The following is a 19,371-nucleotide window of genomic DNA, read 5'->3' as shown; positions in this document are numbered from 1 at the left end:
TGTGTATGAAGAATTTCTTAAATAATAGCTTTTGAAAAGATATAAAGAGATATAAGAATAACTAGTGGGAACAGGAGGCTCTGTGGAAATGAACTTAGCTGAGGAGATGGGAGGGAATACAGAGGATTCCTGTGGTGAAGTTATTCCTCCAGGGGATGTGTGTGAAGTGGAAGTCTGTTGGAAAGATCACCTGGAAAAAGGTTTCCCAAACACCAGAACCCTGTCCTAAGCTGTCTTCTCTTCACAATGGTGTCTTTGGAGGGAAATTGTGTAACTATTTCACTGATATATTCTTCTTCTTGAAGGGAACCCCAGAATAAATGTATCACTAAACTTTACACAAGCAGAAGAAAGATGTAACCAAAAGTAGATGAATTTCTCCAGGGTCTAGGGGCCTATTGGAGGTCAAGTTTAAAGATATCTGCCTTCATGGCTTACATGATTCTCTGGAACATTGCCCAGGGTACAGGGCAATCTAGAGAATATTCTTTTCCCAAGTCAAGGATCTCTTCCATTCTGTTGTTTCGTAGTACCCACCCCCCACTCTGAGAGAATATCTGGGATATGGAAACAGAGCTAAGATGCATATTTGTTTCTCAGTTTTAGCACTTTCTGCAGGAGGACTTACTTGTTTGAGGTTTCTTTAAGCATTCTGTTAGGCTGAAGTTTAAGTTGGATGCCTGAACGCTGGGAGGAGGAGCACCTCTGTTGCCTCCGGGTTAGGGAACCCACCTCCTCAGCATGTGTTTTACGGCTCCTGTCACCTCCTTGTTACGGAGGGTGTAGATGATGGGGTTGAGCATGGGTGTGACAACCGTGTAGAAGAGACTAAGGATTCGGTCTGTGGTGACAGAAGAGCCCGCTTGGGGCCTGATGTATGTGATACTGGCCGTCCCAAAGAAGAGGGAGACCACAAGCAAGTGGGAGGAGCAGGTAGAGAAGACCTTGTGGCGGCTCTGGGTGGAAGCCATTGCCAGGATGGCTCTCAGGATGCGGGCGTAAGAAGTGACGATCAGAGAGAAGGGAATCATGATGAAGACCACAGTGGCTGTCATCACAGAGATTTCGCTCCTGTGCTTCCCAGCACTTGCCAGCCTCAGTACCGGGAGGATGTCACACAGGAAGTGTGGGATGATGGGGCGTCTGGGGAAAGACAGAGTAAAGATGAGGGAGGAGTGAGTAGTAGCTGTGATGATGCCCATGATCCATGAGGTTCCCACCATGGCTGCACAGGCCCGCGGGTTCATTAGGGTGGAATAGTGTAGAGGCTGACAGATGGCCGCATAACGGTCATAGGCCATGGCTGTGAGCAGGCAGCACTCTGAGATGCCCAGGACAATGAAGAAATACATCTGGGCTGCACAGCCCCAGAAGGAAATGGTCTGGGGGTGAGAAGTGGTCAGATCAGCCAGGGTTCTGGGCACAATGTCGGTGGTGTAGAGAAACTCCACTACTGAGAGATGGCGTAGGAAGAAGTACATGGGTGAGTGCAGCCCAGGGCTAGCTTGTGTAAGAAAGATGATCACTGAGTTCCCCAGCAAAGTTATCAGGTAGACCAGAAGCACCAACCAGAACAGTGGCTGTTGAAGGGCTCTGAGGTCAGAGAACCCCAGTAGGAGGAACTCAGATGTCGCAGTTTGGTTTTCCTCAGCCATCACTCTAGGGCGCAAGTTTACACAGCTAAGAAAGAGAAATATGTTAGAAATAACCAACATTTCCATTATGCAGTAAAATACTCTCCACACAGTTCCTTTGCAAATCAAGACAGCTGGTGTCTTTCATTTTCAGATTGCCGTGGATCTCAGAGATTAAACTCATCTGGACTAGTAACCAAACCATGGCTGTGGTTTGGTCTAGCCTTTTGTCTCCAAAGCCTGCCTATCTACCATGGTCACTTTCTCTGTCTCACCTTCCAGATGGAGAGACCCAGCTTTGGGCTTTAAGTGAAGCAGTTGTACCCTTTGTACTCAACACAATGAAATGGAAACTCATGGCCACAGTAGGGACTGTCCCACGGTAGAGTCTGGTGATCATCACAGTGTGCCTAGGATTTAGGATGCCCCATAGTAATGTGATTATTTGCTACATCATGGCATAGATGCATCATAATTAGGTACTCTGGCACCTTCTCTGATTCCTTTCTTTTTATCTGCGTCCTTGTGAGCAGCTATACACGTTACACGGTGCTAGAACAGTCTGTGTGGGTGAAAATTCCACTTCTCCTTCAAGCTTCAGTTCAGTGCCCATGGCAGCATGTGTGTTCTACTTAGAAATACTTATCTATGTCATTTCAGCATCATAAAAACATTTAAGGTTAAATATGTCTATGAACAGCATTAACATTTTATGTAAAACATTTTTTAAAGGTGTTGTTTGTTGTGTCTGAACAGTAGTGGTGACAGGGAACTCACTGTGGGCTGAGGCAGTTCCTTCCAGCATTGGCCTCTTCCGGCTACAGGAAAAGCCTTAATTAAGTGTGTTTGGACATATATGTCGTGGATTGTTGAGGACCAGGAAGTCCTCAACTATTTGAAGAATATAATTTTCGAAGAGAACATTTTTATTTACTCTCTCATGAGATACATATGCCACAGACACGGGACTTCATAGTGTTCCTTCCAGTGTGAGAATCTGCAGGATGTGAGTTGAGGAGATGCTAACAATCCCAGGTGCCTCATTGCTACAATTTACTCTGACTGAGGCTTAATTTTCATCAAAGCACGGATACCGCACAGTATATAACCTTCCTTTCCTCTGTTCTGAAGATGAGGGAATGGAATTACAAACAGCCTTAGTAACTTCCCCCAAGCCATGTGCCTAGAAAGTGACATTGGGCTCAAGTCCAAGTTTCTCTAACTCTAGAATCTGTGTCCATAGTCACTGAGTTATAATGAGCCCCAGTTACATAGATGGGAACACATGCAAAGAAAGACAACATGACTAATTAAAAGTTAGGCAACTAGTTAAGAAAAGAGGACATTATGTCTTTAGTTTCCAGAAGCTGTAGGTCCAAAGATTTACCAACCATTCATTCTCTATGGTCATATCCTATATGAGTTTAGTCTAACCATTTGCTTATTTACTTTCTTACTTAGGAAAGAAGGTTTCAGGTTTTGTCATTGCTCAAGTATCTGACCTTCACTGCCCTTTGTCTTTTGCCATATTTTTTTTTTGCCTGAAACTTACTTTTAGAGATCTCAACATGTTGGAAAGTCTAAGGTCTCTCAGTTGTCTGCATACAAACATGAGTACTAATCTAATTGTCATTGTAGAAAAGGAACTAGAGACCTAAGATTGAAACTACCCACCTAAGATCAGGTAGTGGGAAGCAGAGCCGGAACTACTTAAATATACTTAAATCTATATTTAAGCCATTTACTTTGGAGAAATGAACTTGCATTGAGTAAATTTGAACAGAAGTGTCTAACCTCAGTGGTCACAGACTCTTCCAGTGCCCACATCCACTTAGTTAATATGTTTTAAAAAGTCTCAAGTGTTATTTTTTCAATTAGAATATTTAAAAAATATTTGTAATAAAGAAATTTGTGATTTTGATCACCTTTGCTGGATTCCTTCCTTCCCTGTAAATTGCTCTCAAGCGTTTGTTTCACCGAACATCTATCGTGTATGCTTGTAACTATAGAATGCATCGTATTTTGCCTTTTTCCAATCACTTCAATATTTTTTTGTAATGATTTTTACACAGAAAAAAATCACATAGTGATCCAATGGTCCTTGAAAGCAAAGCAAAGCAAAGCAAAACAAAACAAAACACAAACAATAACAATAAAAACATCAGTTCTTGTAGTAATCTATGATTTTCTCTAGTTACAATAAACTCAATGTATACTTTTGCAGTTAATAAACCATTCCATTTTGTGACTATTATCTGTGATGCAAACAATATCTTTGTGGGTATCTCTTTATACTTTTGTTCCATATTTTTCTGGGTAAATACATCCAGAAATAGAAGTATTGGTTGTGTAGACATTTTTTGTGTCCTGTTGTGTTATATGTTTTTTAAAATCTCCTGAAGATTTGCTGAAAGCATCCCAATCTTCCTTCCCAAGGACAGCTGAGGAAACCTGTCTGTTCTCCCTTCCATTTCCATGTTACCATGGCCACACAGTGATCATCTCTTCACTCAATCCTCTGACTAAATTTTTCTTCAATATGTCATCTAAGAGGTGGATCTTCAGCACCCCTTCCCTACATCTCTCCTCCCCTTACCGCTTCTATTCTGACTATTTACTTCTCTCTGTAGCTTGCTTTGCCATCCATTTGTCTAACTTGGTTGGGACTGTGTTCACAAAGAAGCTGGCATTGAAGCTACTTTTCAAAATCTACCACAGAAGCCCAGATGTGACAAAGAATTACCATACTCTGAGCCACAGACAGGGGTGAGGATTTTTAAAATTTACCTGTTTATTTTGGCTTTAAAGAGAAGGTCTTGCTATGCATCCCACGAACTCACAAGACTCTGAGGTTTAAATTTTTATTTTCAATTCTGGTAGACATATAAAGTGTACCTCTTTAATGCTCATATTAAAGGACTGCTATCACATTTGTCCTTATCTGCAACTGATCTACTGAATTTTTTCATCTTGCAAAACTAAAGCACTGTACCCATTCAACAATACCCCACAGCTGGTTCCCCTGCATCTCCAACAAAAATCTCATTGACACAACCAGCCAGATACGTTGATCAGCTATTGCAAATTCAGGTGGAGACACAGGTGGTGCCACTAACAGACAGCGATGTGTCTGGCTCTCTGGATACCTGGTAGAATGTAGGGGCTGAGATTCTTAGAGGGTGAATATAGCAAAAAACAACTCTTGAGCGATAGACTGGGTGTCTTGTGTACAAAGAAAATGGGGATTCTGGAGAATAGTTGGGAATGTGGGAGAGAACGGTGATGGCCTTTATGGGTCAGTGAGGGCAGGGAGCAGCGATGGGAACTGTGTCTGTGGAGTAAACTTGTGTGTATGCATGTGTGTATGTGCACTGTGTGTGTGTGTGTGTGTCTGTGAGTGCACACTCATCAGGGCAGGTGTAAGACAGCAAAATAGAACACAGGCAGCTCTTTCTGTTAACCTTGAGAGGGAGATCAAATATGGAATCCTGACTACCACTTGTCAGGTCCCATGGAAATTCTCAGACCCATATTCTATCTTTGTTTCACCATACACAACACAGATATACACAGCATATAGTCACAACACATCACCTGGCATATCTTCCCAACAATAGTGTATTGGCTTACCGTACACATCAAAGGTTGCATTGTCTGTTTATGTACATCAGCTTATATATACATTGGCATATATTTACATGTCATGTGCAATTTTATCTGGAAGAAATTCCCCACTGTTTCCTAGATCCTTTCGAGATTTTCTCCTCATAAAGATGTGAAATCTGGGTTGTACATCTGTAAAGAAAATGTCAAAACTCAGAAACCCTCTCCAAGATTCTTTTCTCCTGTGCCTAGGAACAGGTATCGGTCCCCCAGACACAGAATTCTAAGATCCAAGTGGGTTCTGCTCTGGCCTTTGCCTTCTCTTTCTGTTTCTGGCAGAGTCCAGCTTTATCAGACGAAGTGTGTACTGCATTGTGTGTGGCCCTTACCCAGGGGATGTGAAAGTGGTCACCTGGTCAGGGCAAGAGATGCTAGTCGCAGGAGTGGCTATCTTCTTCTTCTTCCTCCTTGAAAGTCAGCCGCTGCGGTGTCCACAACTATTTTGAGATTAGTACAGTGTCTTTATCTCCAGGGGACTTTGGAGGCACTGAGCTATGGTAGTGTTATTGGGTGAGATAACGGTTGCTGTGTCTCCAATGTCCGTTATATCTATCTTCTTTTTCTTAAAATAAAAGCTAATGGCTCTCCCTGCTCTCATCTCTCCCGTTCCCTCTCCTGGATGCCATGACCTTCTCTTTGTCACAGATGCCATGAGGCTTGAGGGCCTCCCTGCCTCATGTGTAGACTCTCCCCTGGGACTTTAATTCCTGTGTATGAAATCTCATATCCCTGATAAATAAAGATACTTCTGGTCTTTATTTATCTGGCCTTTAATGACTAAATCTTGACTTAGTCGTATTGTTCTTCCTGGCTTGGTTTGCTTTGCAAATAAAAGTGTTCTAGTGAGCTCATTGCCTGTGTGGTTACTTTAGGGGTTTATATAAGAAGGACTGGGATTCTGACAAGCCATTTCTCTCCTATTAGTGCAGTTGTACTGAGTAAGACTTCAGAGTTCAGCCTTCTAAATATTATTAGTCTGGGGAAGGAGGAGTAGATGGTGGAAGCTGGAGAGTCTGGGAGTAGAATAAATAACACCTCTGTGTGTCTGATACAACCTGGCCTTTCCCTCAATCCCTGATGCCCACTAGTTGACACTTGTTGTCCCACTTCTCTCTTTCTTCATCTGTCCTTACCACACCACTCTTACTGAAATCACCAACCAGCCCCTCATTTCTCAATCCAATGGGGGAATCTTCTTTTTCCTTTCTTAATTTTTAAAAATGTATTCTTCTCTTATACAATCATCACCACCACAGCTCTATCCATGCATGACTTTTCTTTTTAAAATTTTTATTTTTGAAATTATAATTTAATTGCATTTGTCCATTCCATTTCCTCTGTTCAGACCCTCCTATATACTCCTCCCAACTCTCCTTCAGATTAATGTCCTCTTTCTTAACTAATTGTTATTACATGCACATATAAATTTCATTACTGAAGTCTCAACTGAAAGTTTACTTTTTTAGAAAGACCCTGAACACACTAAGACTACCTTAATCTCATAATGTGTGAAAATATTCACACATCTCCAAGAGAATGGCCATGTTTGCTTTTGATTTGGGTTCTCACTTCAGCTTTTTTTTTTCCACTAAAAAAAGACAGAGAAGGTTTTGCTTTGGTTGTAGAGACTGTTTTAGGGTTGGAAGAGATCGGTATATAGAGATAGTGTTTTGGCATAAATTGCAGATCCCTCATTAAATTCTATTCCAACTCACACTACATGCCTTCCTTTATGTCTTCTGGAGTATAGAAAGCTAAGCAGCACATCTTCCAAGCTTGTTCATAGCTCAGGTTTGGCACATGGCCCAGCTTTTGCCAAGCTTCAAGCTCCTGCAGGAGGAATGGAAAGCAGAGAGTGAGGCAAAGCTTCTCCTGGTGTATGCTCTTCTCCTCTGTAAGTTTAGCTCTGATTTTTCTGGTGACAGAGCTCTCAGCACATGGATGAAAACACAGGATGTGGTGCATGCATTTTCTAGGCAGTCACGTGGCTTTAGAGATGGCAATAGGTACAATGTTTCCCACTTTCTTTTAAATGTATTTTTTCCATTTTTTTTAGGATTTTAATAGAGTTAAGTATTTTCCCCTTTCTTTTGACTCCCTCAAAAATTTCTCATATACCTGTCCTGCTCTCTTTAAAAATTAATGATCTTTTTTTTAATTATAAGCAAGTATATTCCTAAATATAACCGGCTTGTTCTGTGTAATATTACTTGTATGGATGTTTTCAGGGCTGAACCTTGGGTGATAAACTGATTTTCTCTTCCCTGGGGAAGACTATTTCTTCCCTTCTCAGCATTCATCATTCTCCTGCCCATGTGTATGAGGTTGAGACCTCATACTCTTTTCCTGACTATTTAGACATGTCTATTGTCCTTGCCCAACTCATTCAGTGAGACTCTACGTGTGTAGATTCTGACATTAACAGGAGTCATAGTCCTGCAGCAAACTCCCTGATTCTCCGGCTCTTAAAACCTCTCTACTCTCTTTTCCATGTCTTTTCTGAGCCTTAATATAGGAGTGTTTTATAGTATCCATTGGCACTGGGCTTCAGCTATGCTTCTTGATTAGTTGTGGTTTTCTGTAATGGTCTTCATCTGTTGCAAAGAGAAGTTTTCTTTCTTTTTTAAATTGATTTTATTTAGCTATACATTTTTTTCTCTGCTCCTTTCCCCACCATCCCCCTCCCATGGTTTCTATGCTTCCAATTTACTCAGGAGATCTTGTGATTTTTCTACTTCTCATGTAGATTAGATCCATGTATGTCTCTCTTAGGGTCCTCATTGATGTAAGTTCTCCAGGATTGAGAACTGTAGGCTGGTTTTCTTTGCTTTGTGCCTAAAAACCACTTATGAGTGAGTACATATGATATTTGCCTTCCTGGGTCTGGGTTATCTCACATAATATGATGTTTTCTAGATTCATCCATTTGCCTGCATATTTCAAGATGTCATTTTTTTCTGCTGTGTAGTACTCCATTGTGTAAGTGTACCACATTTTCCTTATCCATTCTTTGGTCAAGGGGCATTTAGGTTGTTTTGAGGTTCTAGCTATGACAAACAATTCTGCTATGAACATAGTTGAGCACATGTCCTTGTGGTATGATTGAGAATCCTTTGGATATAGACCCAAAAGTGGTATTTCTGGGTCTTGAGGAAGGTTGTTTCCTAATTTTCAGAGAAATCACCATACTGATATTCAAAGGGGCTGTACCAGCTTGAACTCCCACCAGCAATTCTGGAGTGTTCCCTTTACCCCACATCCTCTCTAGCATAATTTGTCATTAGTGTTTTTGATCTTGGCCATTGTGACAAGATGGAATCACAAAAAGAAGTTTTCATGACGAGGTTTGAGGGCTTCTCATATCCGCGGGCTCAAGGACAAATGTTTAGATTGTTGTTAGGGATTATACTGGTAAACCGGTATAAGTCGCGGTTGTAGGTTCTCCTCCAAGATCCACAATTACACTAGCTGTGAGTAGTTGGCTAGGTTTCTAGTACTGAACATCGTTTCCTCTTTTTGAGCAGTCTTAAGTTCAAAGAGAAAGCTGTTTGTTCCCATCAAGGTATGTGTGTGGTACTGCACACTTAGGCTTATGGTACCACAATGGCAGTTACTGTAGTTCGTAGGCATAATAACTGGGCAGGACTCTTGGTTGCCTCTCTCCTCTGGAATCTTACATGGTGCCTTCAGCTACCCTGAAAGCTAGTCCTCAGGAAGGAGGCATTCAGGTCAGTTTTGGCTGGGGCTTCTCTCTGAAGTGCATGGTACCTTTAACAATAAGGACTTACCTTCCACCTCCTGGGGGATAACCCAGGGCAACTGAAAGAGCTTGTAATCTCTTTGGAAACTTTCGGACAACCCTGAGTAACAACTCAAAAGATAGCTTCTCATATTTGGTGGTGTGGTTTTCCTATGGTGGAGAGTATGACAGCCCGCAGGCAGATATGGTGCTGGCTACATCTTCATCAGAAGGCAATGAGAAGTGTACTGTGTCTCTGGGTGGTGTCTTGAGCATATATGATATCTCAAAGCCTGTCTTCATAGTGACGCTCTTCCTCCAACAAGGCCGTACACACTCCAACAAAGCCACACTTCCTACTAGTGCCACTTCTATGAACTCATGGGTGCCAATTCCATTCAAAAACCACAGTTCCTACAGGTTTTGTAGTTGCTTCACGATATGTACTCACATTTGAAAATTTGGAGATGGGGGATCTGATGAAGGAGAACATGTGATATTTATCTTCCTGGGTCTGGCTTTGCATCATTTAATATGACCTTTTCTGATCCCACCCATTTACCCCAATGTTCATTTATTATTTTTATTTATAACCAAATGGCATTACATAGTGTATGTCCACTACATTTTCATCATATACTCATAAACTGAAGACCATTTTTATTTTTTAGATATTATGAATAGAGCAGCAATAAGCATGACTGAACAAGTATCTGTGGGGTAGGATGCAGAGTCCTTCGGGTATATGCCAAGAAATAGAATAGCTATACCAGATTAAGGCTCATTTTCCCCCAAAAATAAGACCAAACAAGATGCCCGATCCAGTATTTGAATAAATCACAAAATCGAAACGTAAGAAACATGGAAATGCAAAGCCAACAATTAAAGAAAAGGAGATCATGAATTTGGAAGAGAGGAAAAAGGTACAAGGGAAGTGCTGGAGGATAGAAAGTAAAGGGAAATTAGGTAATTAAACTATAATCTCAAAAATAAAATAATATAATTAAAAAAATAGAACTCGAGAGAACCCAAGATGAGTCAAATATTTTTACATGCAACATCATGTTCTTCATGGTTTTTATCATTGTCACTAACTCTAACCTATTTTCAAAAGGATATTCTGCTAACTTTTTCCCTTTTTGTTTAGTCTGGAAAACTGACTCCATGGCTCCCCTTTGATTCCTGAGCTGCTGAAGGCTAGTCCCTCTGGCAGCAATGACCATGCAGGCTGGTGCTGAGCCTAAGTTTGTCCAGAGACAGTGGTCTGTGTTAGATACATTTACTTTAGAAGCTACCCTTACTGTGTACCAGTCACCCTGATGAGTGTGACCTCTGGGCTAAGCAGGTTCTCACTCATAGACTCTGTCCGATTGTGTGTGTGGAATGGCTAAGATCCATCCCATGTAGTGTTGCCAGTGCATTGGAGAGTGGGGGAGGCAAACAGAGAGCTGAGATCTGCCCTGGAGCAGGTGAACTGATGGAACTCAGAACTCCCTCTGTTCTCAGGTTTTTCCCAGCAGTGGACCTCCCTACACTAGGCAGGAGGCTACAGAAATGAAATGACCTCCTGGATATGGGCTGACAGGTTTCAGTGCCAGCAGTGAGCTATACATGCAAGACATGGCTCTAGAGACTGAGAATTCTAGGGTCATCTGGCCATGGCCTTAGGGCTGTTAGTCTTCATCATTATTCTCATGTGATGGGGTTTTCTCTTCTTTCCAGAGGGCAGAGCCACGGGCTACTTTACTCTTCAAAGTTTGAGCCTGTGTTGCTGTCACTTTCCAGTTATGACCTTCCACTGCCCACTGTCGTCTCTTATAGATTGTGGAAGGGTGTCCCTGGTGTACTGAACTTGTGATTATCTTTTCAGAGCAGCCCCATTCAAGATGGTACTCTGCTGTAGAACATTATTTTAAGATGTGTTCCATTTGTTTATGTTGTAGAATGTTTGTTTAATGGTGCAAAGATGTGTTGCATTCTTTTATGTTGCATTTGTTTAACTCTGTAAAGCTGTGTTACTTTGCCTGTCTAAAACACCTGATTGGTCTAATAAAGAGCTGAGCAGCCAATAGCAAGGCAGGAGAAAGGATAGGTGGGGCTGGCAGGCAGAGAGGATAAATAGGAGAAGAAATCTGGGAAGATAATATAGAAGAGTAAGAAAAGGAGGCGAGGAGGACATCAGGGCCAGCCACCCAGCTACATAGCAATGGAGTAAGAAAGAAAGGTATACAGAAATGGAGAAAGACAAAAGCACAGAGGCAAAAGGTAGTTGGGATAATTTAGGAAAATTATCCTAAAATAAACAAGCCAAGCTAAGGCTGGACATTCATAACTAGGAATAAGCCTCTGTGTGTGATTTATTTGGGAGCTGGGTTGTGGACCCCCAAAGAGCCAAGAAAGCCTAAAGACTTAAAAACAACCAATTGCAGCATTCACTATATCCCACCTAGATGTGGAAAGTGACAAAATGATTTTCATATGCATTGAAAGCCAACCACTTAAGAGAAGCCTGTCATAGTAAACCCGTTCACTGTATTCAAGGTTTGTGAAGACTGGGTTTGTCTTATGTATCTATTCTTTTTGAAAGCAAGTGCCATGTACAACCTAAAAATGCTTGATATCTATGAAAGAGTTGAACATAAAATGAGTTTATAGAAAAAAATAAAAAATAAAAAAACCCAAAAAAACCAAAAAAAAATAAAAAATGAATTTATAGATAGTATAAAAAACATCAAGTCTATAAAATTGATTTGAATGTACAAAACTGTACTAGAAAGGAATTTTAGAGTGAGTGTGAAGTGTTAGAACAGGGCACTTACTATGAATTGCACTCATCACTCCTTCTGTACACTATAAAACTTTCTTTGGTAAGCATCTACCACTTACCAACTTACTAGGCCATTTCTTTTTTATTACAGCTGTTTAATGTGGGTAACTTTATTCCCACAAGCAAGCTCTATGTGTTCATAAATTTTGGTGTTTATTAATTTGTGTATATATACCCATCATCTAGAAAGTACTTTTATCTATTTATGGTATGTTTGTACTTTCTTTTTCTTTTCAAGACAGGGTTTTCCTGTAGCTTTGGAGCCTGACCTGGAACTAGCTCTTGTAGACCAGACTGGCCTCAACTCACAGAGATCCACCTGCCTCTGTCTCCCAAGTGCTGGGATTAAAGGTGTGCACCACCACCGCCTGGCTGTTTGTGATTTTTATAATGATTGGTGTTTGTAGAATGACACCAGTTTTTGGTGAAGTTGTTATATGTTTAAGCTGCTGGTTCCTTAAGAAGTAAACAAAGGGACTCTGCATGGGAGCAGTGGAGTCTCACTTTCTTTAGCAGATCTTTCTGCACACATAAAAGTGCAGCTTCTGTATGAAATGGAAACCACAATCATGTGGGAAGAACAAGTGGAAAAGACCTTTTTCCTTTGCTGTGCAGACTATCTGCAGAACTGTTCCAAGGATGAGTGTGTAGGAGAGAATCACCAAGACCAAAGTTACTATGAGAGTGAACACTGCTAAGAAAAATGCCGTCAGCTCTGGAATCTCTGTATCTGTGCAAGCAACCTGCAGCATGCAAGAAGAGTCTCAGGTGAAGCGATTGATGATGTTAGAGTCACAGAATTCTGGCTGGAGGTCCTATGATCACTGGGGGAATGATGAGGAAATCAGCTGACCAGGAGGCAATTATGAGTCAACTGCAGACTTTGTTGCTAATGGTAGTTGTATAGTTCAGAGGCTTGCAGATGGCCACATAACGATCATAGGACACTGCAGCCTGTAGAAAAAAAACTCTGTCACTTCCAGAAGGATCAAAAAATTGCATGTGCCCTGTAAGCATGATAGGAAATAGCTGTGTTCCCTGTAGCAATGCTGGTTAAAAATCTTGGAATGCAGACTGTTGTAAATGAGATTTCTAAGAAAGAGAAATTTCTGAGAAAGAAATATATGGGAGTTTTCAGTGAACATTTGACAGTGTCAGTGTAATGATGGTCATGTTTCCACTTACAGTCTGTCGGTGTGTTACCAGGAAAAAGGAGAATATCACAACTGATAACTCTCAGTCATCGTGGTCATTATCCCTAATTGCTCCCATTCGCCCTGGGGACAGGGGTTTAGTGGACACAGAATACTATAACACAGACTCCGGGAGTTGGTGAGCAAAACTCAGTTTATAACAAAAGGAGTAAAGTTATATAGACAGAAATAATGGTGATTGGAAGTTCTGCTCCCATCTGTCATGGTGTTGTGAAATAGGCTCTGGGTTTGCGTTAGATGTTGTTGGCCTCTGGACAGTTTATGAGGCTACCTTTGTGGGAATGTCTTAGTTTTGTGGGAGTATTTTTACCATGTGCACTTGCTTTTTGCTTTGTTGGCATATGCCTGCTGAAAGTCATCTGTAATTCCATGCCAATAAATTCTACAATTTATGCTGTATTTGCTATGGCTAAGCTCTGGATTCTGATAGGTCTGCGGATAAAAAACTGGAATCTACTGATAGTATTTCAAATATGTGGATTGTGTTTTTACTCTGGGTTCACATTTTCACTAGATGTATTAAACAAGAAGAGGGAAATTATGCAATTATATTATGATCTCTAAATAAAAGAAATAATTAGAAAATGTGAAAACTATATTAGACAGAAAAAAATGGCAAACTAGTTATCTAATTGAATTGAAAGCTTATAGCCAAAGTTGTTAGACTGGAGAGATGGCTCAGCAGTTAAGAACACTGCCTGCTCATCCTCCTGAATATTAAACTTCATCAGGCGATGAAAGGAGACAGAGACAGAGAACCACATTGGAGCACCGGACTGAAATCTCAAGGTCCAAATCAGGAGCAGAAGGAGAGAGAGCACAAGCAAGGAACTCAGGACCGCGAGGAGTGCACCCATACACTGAGACAATGGGGATGTTCTATCAGGAACTCACCAAGGCCAGCTGGCCTGGGTCTGAAAAAGCCTGGGTCAAAACTGGTCTCGCTGAACATAGCGGACAAGGAGGACTACTGAGACCTCAAGAACAATGGCAACGGGTTTTTGATTCTACTGGACCTATTGGTTTCGTGGGAGTCTAGGCAGTTTCGTGGATGCTCACCTTACTAGACCTGGATGGAGGTGGGTGGTCCTTGGACTTCCCACAGGGCAGAGAACCCTGATTGCTTTTTGGGCTGACGAGGGAGGGGGACTTGATTGGGGGAGGGGGAGGGAAAGGGAAGGCGGCGGTGGGGAAGAGACAGAAATCTTTAATAAATAAATAAATAAATAAATAAATAAATTAAAAAAAAAGAACACTGCCTGCTCTTTCAAAGGTCCTGAGTTCAATTCCTTGCAACTGCATGGTGACTCACAACCATGTGTAGTGAGATCTGGTGCCCTCTTGAGAAGAGACCCGGTCAGTAGTTCTCATCAACTTAGACCATAATACCCAATATGTACAAGTTCAATAGAACCACCGCATATGGGCTGCTCCTGCATGCTTCAGCATTGCCAGGGCATAAATATAAATATAAATATATAGATATATACAATAGCCAAAGTTGTTAGGTATGGAAATGATCTACCTATTTTATAAATTAAATGTATTTTATTCCCACTTTGATAGTTATCTGTCATGCATTTTGGATGACAGTGAATGGAAATTATTTTTTGAGTTATAAAGGTTTTTTTTTTTAAATTTTGGAGTTTTATTTATTTAATTTTAAATTATTTTTTCACTTATTTTATATTCTTACCACAGTTTCCCCTTCTCCCTTCATTCCCTCTCACACTTCCCTCTGCCCCCTTTTCCAATCCACCCTCCTCCTCTGTTCAGAAAGAGGCAGGCCTCCCATGGGTGCCAACAAAGCATGGCCTATCAAGTTGAGGTAGGACTAAGTTCCTCCCCTTGTATTAAGACTGGACAAGGCAACCCAGCAATAGGAACAGGTATCCAAAATCCAGCCAAAACATCAGGGACAGGCCCCATTCCCACTTCTAGGAGTACCACAAGTAGACCAAGCCACACAACCATCATACACAGACAGAGGGCCTAAGAAGGTCCCATGCAAGCCCTCTAGCCATTGGTCCATGGCCTATGAATTCCTATGAGCAGGCCAGTTGCTTCTGTGGGTTCCTTTGTGATGACCCTGACTCCCTTTCTTGTACAATCCTTTTTCACTTTCCTCAAGAGGATTTCACAGGCTCAGTCCAATGCTTGGATGTGGATCTCTGCATCTGCTTCCACTAATTATGGACGAAGGCTCTCTGATGACAATTAGGGTAGTCTAATCTGTTTACAGTAGATAACCACTTCAGACTGCCTATCCACTATTGCTAGAAGTCTTAGCTGGGGGTTATCCTTGTAGATGTGTGGGAGTTTCCCTTGCACCAGGTGTCTACCTGACCTGAAATGCTCCCCCAATCAAGACATCTATTTCATTACTCTCCCTATCTATTGTGTCCCGCAACCTGATCCCTCATGTTCCCATCCCCACGAACCCCAGTCTACCCAGGAGATTTCTTCTATTTCCCCTTACCAAGGAAATACATGATTATTCCTCTGGGCCCTTCTTGTTACCTAATCTCTGTAGGGCTGTGATATATAGTAACATGGTTATCTTTTACTTTACAGCTAATATCCACTTATGAGTGAGTACATACCATGTTTGTCTCTCTGGGTCTGGGTTACCTCACTCAGGATGGTTTTTCTTTTCTTTTTTTTTTTTTTTTACTAGTTTCATCCATTTGCCTTCAAGTTTCCCGATGACATTATTTTTAACAGTTGAGTAATACTCCATTATGAAAATGTACCACATTTCCTTCCTTCCTTCCTTCCTTCCTTCCTTCCCTCCTTCCTTCCTTCCTTCCTTCCTTCCTTCCTTCCCTCCTTCCTTCCTTCCTTCCTTCCTTCCTTCCTTCCTTCCTTCCTTCCTTTTTTACTTTTTTTGTTTTTTCAAGACAAAGTTTCACTGTTTAGCTCTGGCTGTCCTGGAACTCACTTTGTAGACCAGGTTGGCCTTGAACTCACAGAGATCTGCCTGCCTCTGCCTCCCGAGTGCTGGGATTAAAGGCGTGCACCACAACCTCCTGGCTATGTACCACATTTTCTTTATCCATTCTTTGGTTGAGGGGCATCTAGGTTATTTTCAGGTTCCGGCTATTATGAATAATGCTGCTATGAATATAGCTGAGCAAGTGTTCTTGTGGTATAATTGAGCTTCCCCTGGGTATATGCTCAAGAGTGATATAGCTGGGTCTTAAGGTAGATTGATTCCCAATTTTCTGAGAAATGACCATATTGATTTCCAAAGTTATTGTACAAGTTTGCACTTCTACCAGCAGTGGGGGAGTGTTCCTCTTGCTCCACATCCTCTCTAGCATAACAGAAAGCACCCTGTAAAGTTTTTTTTTTTAAAGTAAACTAGGAAAATGTTCTTTCTTTTGAGGCTGGTGGTGTATATATCTAAACTGTGCTGCAACAAATTGAGAACTATCTAGGCAGAAACACGAAGGCAAGAGTTGACAGAATGTCTGTACTACATAATAAAAATAGTTGATTTCTTTGATGTATAAAGGTAAATGCCAGTGTAGATATAGACTACATCCATGCTCAGTTCCATCTTTCTCCAGGCATAGTCCCAAATTACTTTGCTTGTTATCTGTAATAAAGGAATATATTGTTTTAGTTAATAAATGTTATTTCACTTTTATCCCTTTTATTGGACTAAGTCACTTTTGTAAAGTCACTTAATTATTAAAATTTGGCACTTTGAAGGTTATTCATTATTATAAATCATCTATTCATAATTTAAACTTCAATTAGTAAGAATGAGAAAAATTGAGTCACCATACTTCCAAAATTTTTGTCATGTCATACAAATGCTGTATATATTTTGACTTTTCTTATATAGTTTAGTCATAAGGCTTTCCAAAAGTCTCCCCAAAAGCTACAGATACGTTTTGCATGTTTTGGAATACAATACTAGAGGAATCTGTGAAAGGGAAACAGCATACACATCCCCAGAGACAGAAAAACAAGTGCATGTCTGCCTAATTAATTTTGGCAGCCCTTTAGTCTGGTTCCCTTGGGAGCCATTATGCATTGTAGGAATGTAGAATGTCATCTGTGAGGTTGGGCTTCACATGGAACAAAGAAACAGACTGCTGATGGACAGAATGTTGGCTGCAAAAATTGCTTCAAATTATCCCCTCAACTAATATTGTTAGTGAGAATACACTCACTTTGGTTATTAATGAGAATTTAGCAAAAGATGAATTGAAGAACTGGAACATAACTATGTCCTAAAACAAATTCCAACTGGAGAAACCATACCACAAATCAAAATGTATAGATGATTTTTCAGTGAAGATGTGAAGAGCATTGGGAAAAACATTGAGTTCTAGCTGAGTGAACTTGAGAAGCAGCCAAGCCTTCTCAAAGTAAACCGAGAACCATTGAACATTTAGAGATGATACAATGAGAAGTCTGATACAAGACTAGTTATTTCTCTATTAAATTTAGACAATTCATTAGTATTATACATTCTAGGTTTCCAGTGAATACATGCATAGAAATCATGGGAATGTGAGCCTGTGATTCATACTTTGCAATGATCAAGATAAAGCAGTACTTAATAGTTGGGATAACAGAGAGTGTTTGTGGGGCTGAAGTTAAAGTGTCAGACACGTGAGTCACGTGAGGGTGAGTTTTGCCGGGGAAGCTATGTCATGCATATATTAATATAAGTCATAGAATCCCAAACTTTAGTCAGTGGATGTACTCATTGACATTCAGACATTTTTTGATTTCATTTTTTAAAAAATTTATGTGTATATTATTTGTCCAAAGTAATGAATTTCACTATGTAATTTTCATACAGGTGTATAATGTAATTTGATCACTTTTATTTTTTTACTATCCTCTTTTGTCTCCTTTCATTTCTCATTGTTCCTCTCCCCTTTCCCAAATAAATATTAATGGTTATATAATACTCCATATACTTATGCCACATTTTGCTTTATTTATCTGTTGAAGGACATCCTGGTTGAATTTGTGACTTTGCAAATGTGAACAGCCCACAGACATGCAGATACCTCTGTTGTATATTAGTTTAGGTTCCTTCAGTTGAGTATCCAGGGATTGTCCAGCTGAATCACATATAAGCTCAAATTTCCAGGTTTTCCACTAATATCCATATTAATTTCTATAGTATCAGGACTAATTTTCATTCCCGTAAGAATGTATAAGGATTCTTCCTCCTATATCCTTGCCACTATTTGCTGCTTTCATTTTCTTGATGACATCCTTCTTTCTTTTATATTAAGATGAACCTTAAAGAAAGTATATTGAGCTGAAGTTCTAAGAAAAACGTTCCCTTGGAGAACACCATATCTACCTTGATAAAACCATTGCTTCAGGAAAAATTTCTGACATGATCTCTTTGTCCATCATCAAGCTAAATATTTATAATTGGGTTAAAGAAAAGAATACTAGATCAGGGAACGCCAAAGATCAGTTGTCAAACTGAACAAACCATTAAGCTAGAAATATTGACAGAATCATGAATTTTTCAGATGGAGTAGGTCTATTATGTAGCCTTGGCTGTCCTGTAACTTGCTATGTAGACCAGGCTGGCTTCCAACTGTCAATATCTACCTTCCTCTGCTTCCTGAGGGCTGAGATTAAAGGCCTAAGCTTCTATGTTTGACTCCAAACCAATTTTCTAAACTCTAGAATCTAATCTAAAAAAGTCTAGAAAGAAGCTGATGAAGAAAAAGCAGCTAAATTTTGTCACGAAAATATTAGTTCTGGGTTTCTTACCTCATCATTTCTCAGTCAAGTCCCAGAGTTATTATTTTCACTTACTGATTATTAACATAAGCCTTTTTTGGTGTAGTTTTATGTAGTTTACCATGAAAATGTATGCGTACAAGTGAGTACAGAGTGAGTAGGTTGGTTACACCCCCCCCGCACACCTAATAATCTTTAATAGGAAAAATGCAAATCAGTGTATCAGTGTATTTAGCAAACATTCTTTGCCCCACATCCTTCAAAGTCTATGAAAAGTCAATACTTTAATAAAGATTAAGCCATAGAAATATTGGAAAACAACATAAGATATTGTGAGTAGGCCAGGAATTTGAGAACTACCTGGGGCATAGAAAAAATATTAGTTTTCACTGTTAGAGAAATCCATATATCAGGGAACAGATAGATAGAGCTCATTCAAAGGAAGCTTTATGTGAGTTTAAAGTTCGGTACTAGCAAATCAACATAAGTATGCTTCATGGTCAGGGTTTGTGAACCATAGTAATTAATTTTTTTAAAAAGACGTATTTATCTTATATATAT

At 40.2% G+C, this 19,371-nt stretch overlaps 1 protein-coding gene and 1 pseudogene across 1 annotated transcript; both read right to left on the bottom strand.

Annotated features, from left to right (window-relative positions):
• Positions 1 to 719: 719 nt before the first annotated feature.
• Positions 720 to 1,655, bottom strand: LOC126492083 (olfactory receptor 10P1-like). The gene has a single exon (XM_050128222.1). It carries the CDS (start codon positions 1,653 to 1,655, stop codon positions 720 to 722), a length of 936 nt encoding a protein of 311 aa, XP_049984179.1.
• Positions 1,656 to 12,320: 10,665 nt separating this feature from the next.
• Positions 12,321 to 13,135, bottom strand: LOC126492035 (olfactory receptor 6C65-like; annotated as a pseudogene).
• Positions 13,136 to 19,371: the final 6,236 nt, after the last annotated feature.

Source organism: Alexandromys fortis, unplaced genomic scaffold (assembly GCF_014885135.2).
Source record: "Alexandromys fortis isolate MF-2015 unplaced genomic scaffold, M_Fortis_MF-2015_v1.1 scaffold_263, whole genome shotgun sequence".
NCBI classification, from domain to species: Eukaryota; Metazoa; Chordata; class Mammalia; order Rodentia; family Cricetidae; genus Alexandromys; species Alexandromys fortis.
The sequence above is the reverse complement of the archived record's forward strand: the minus strand, read 5'-3'. Positions and strand labels throughout refer to the sequence as shown.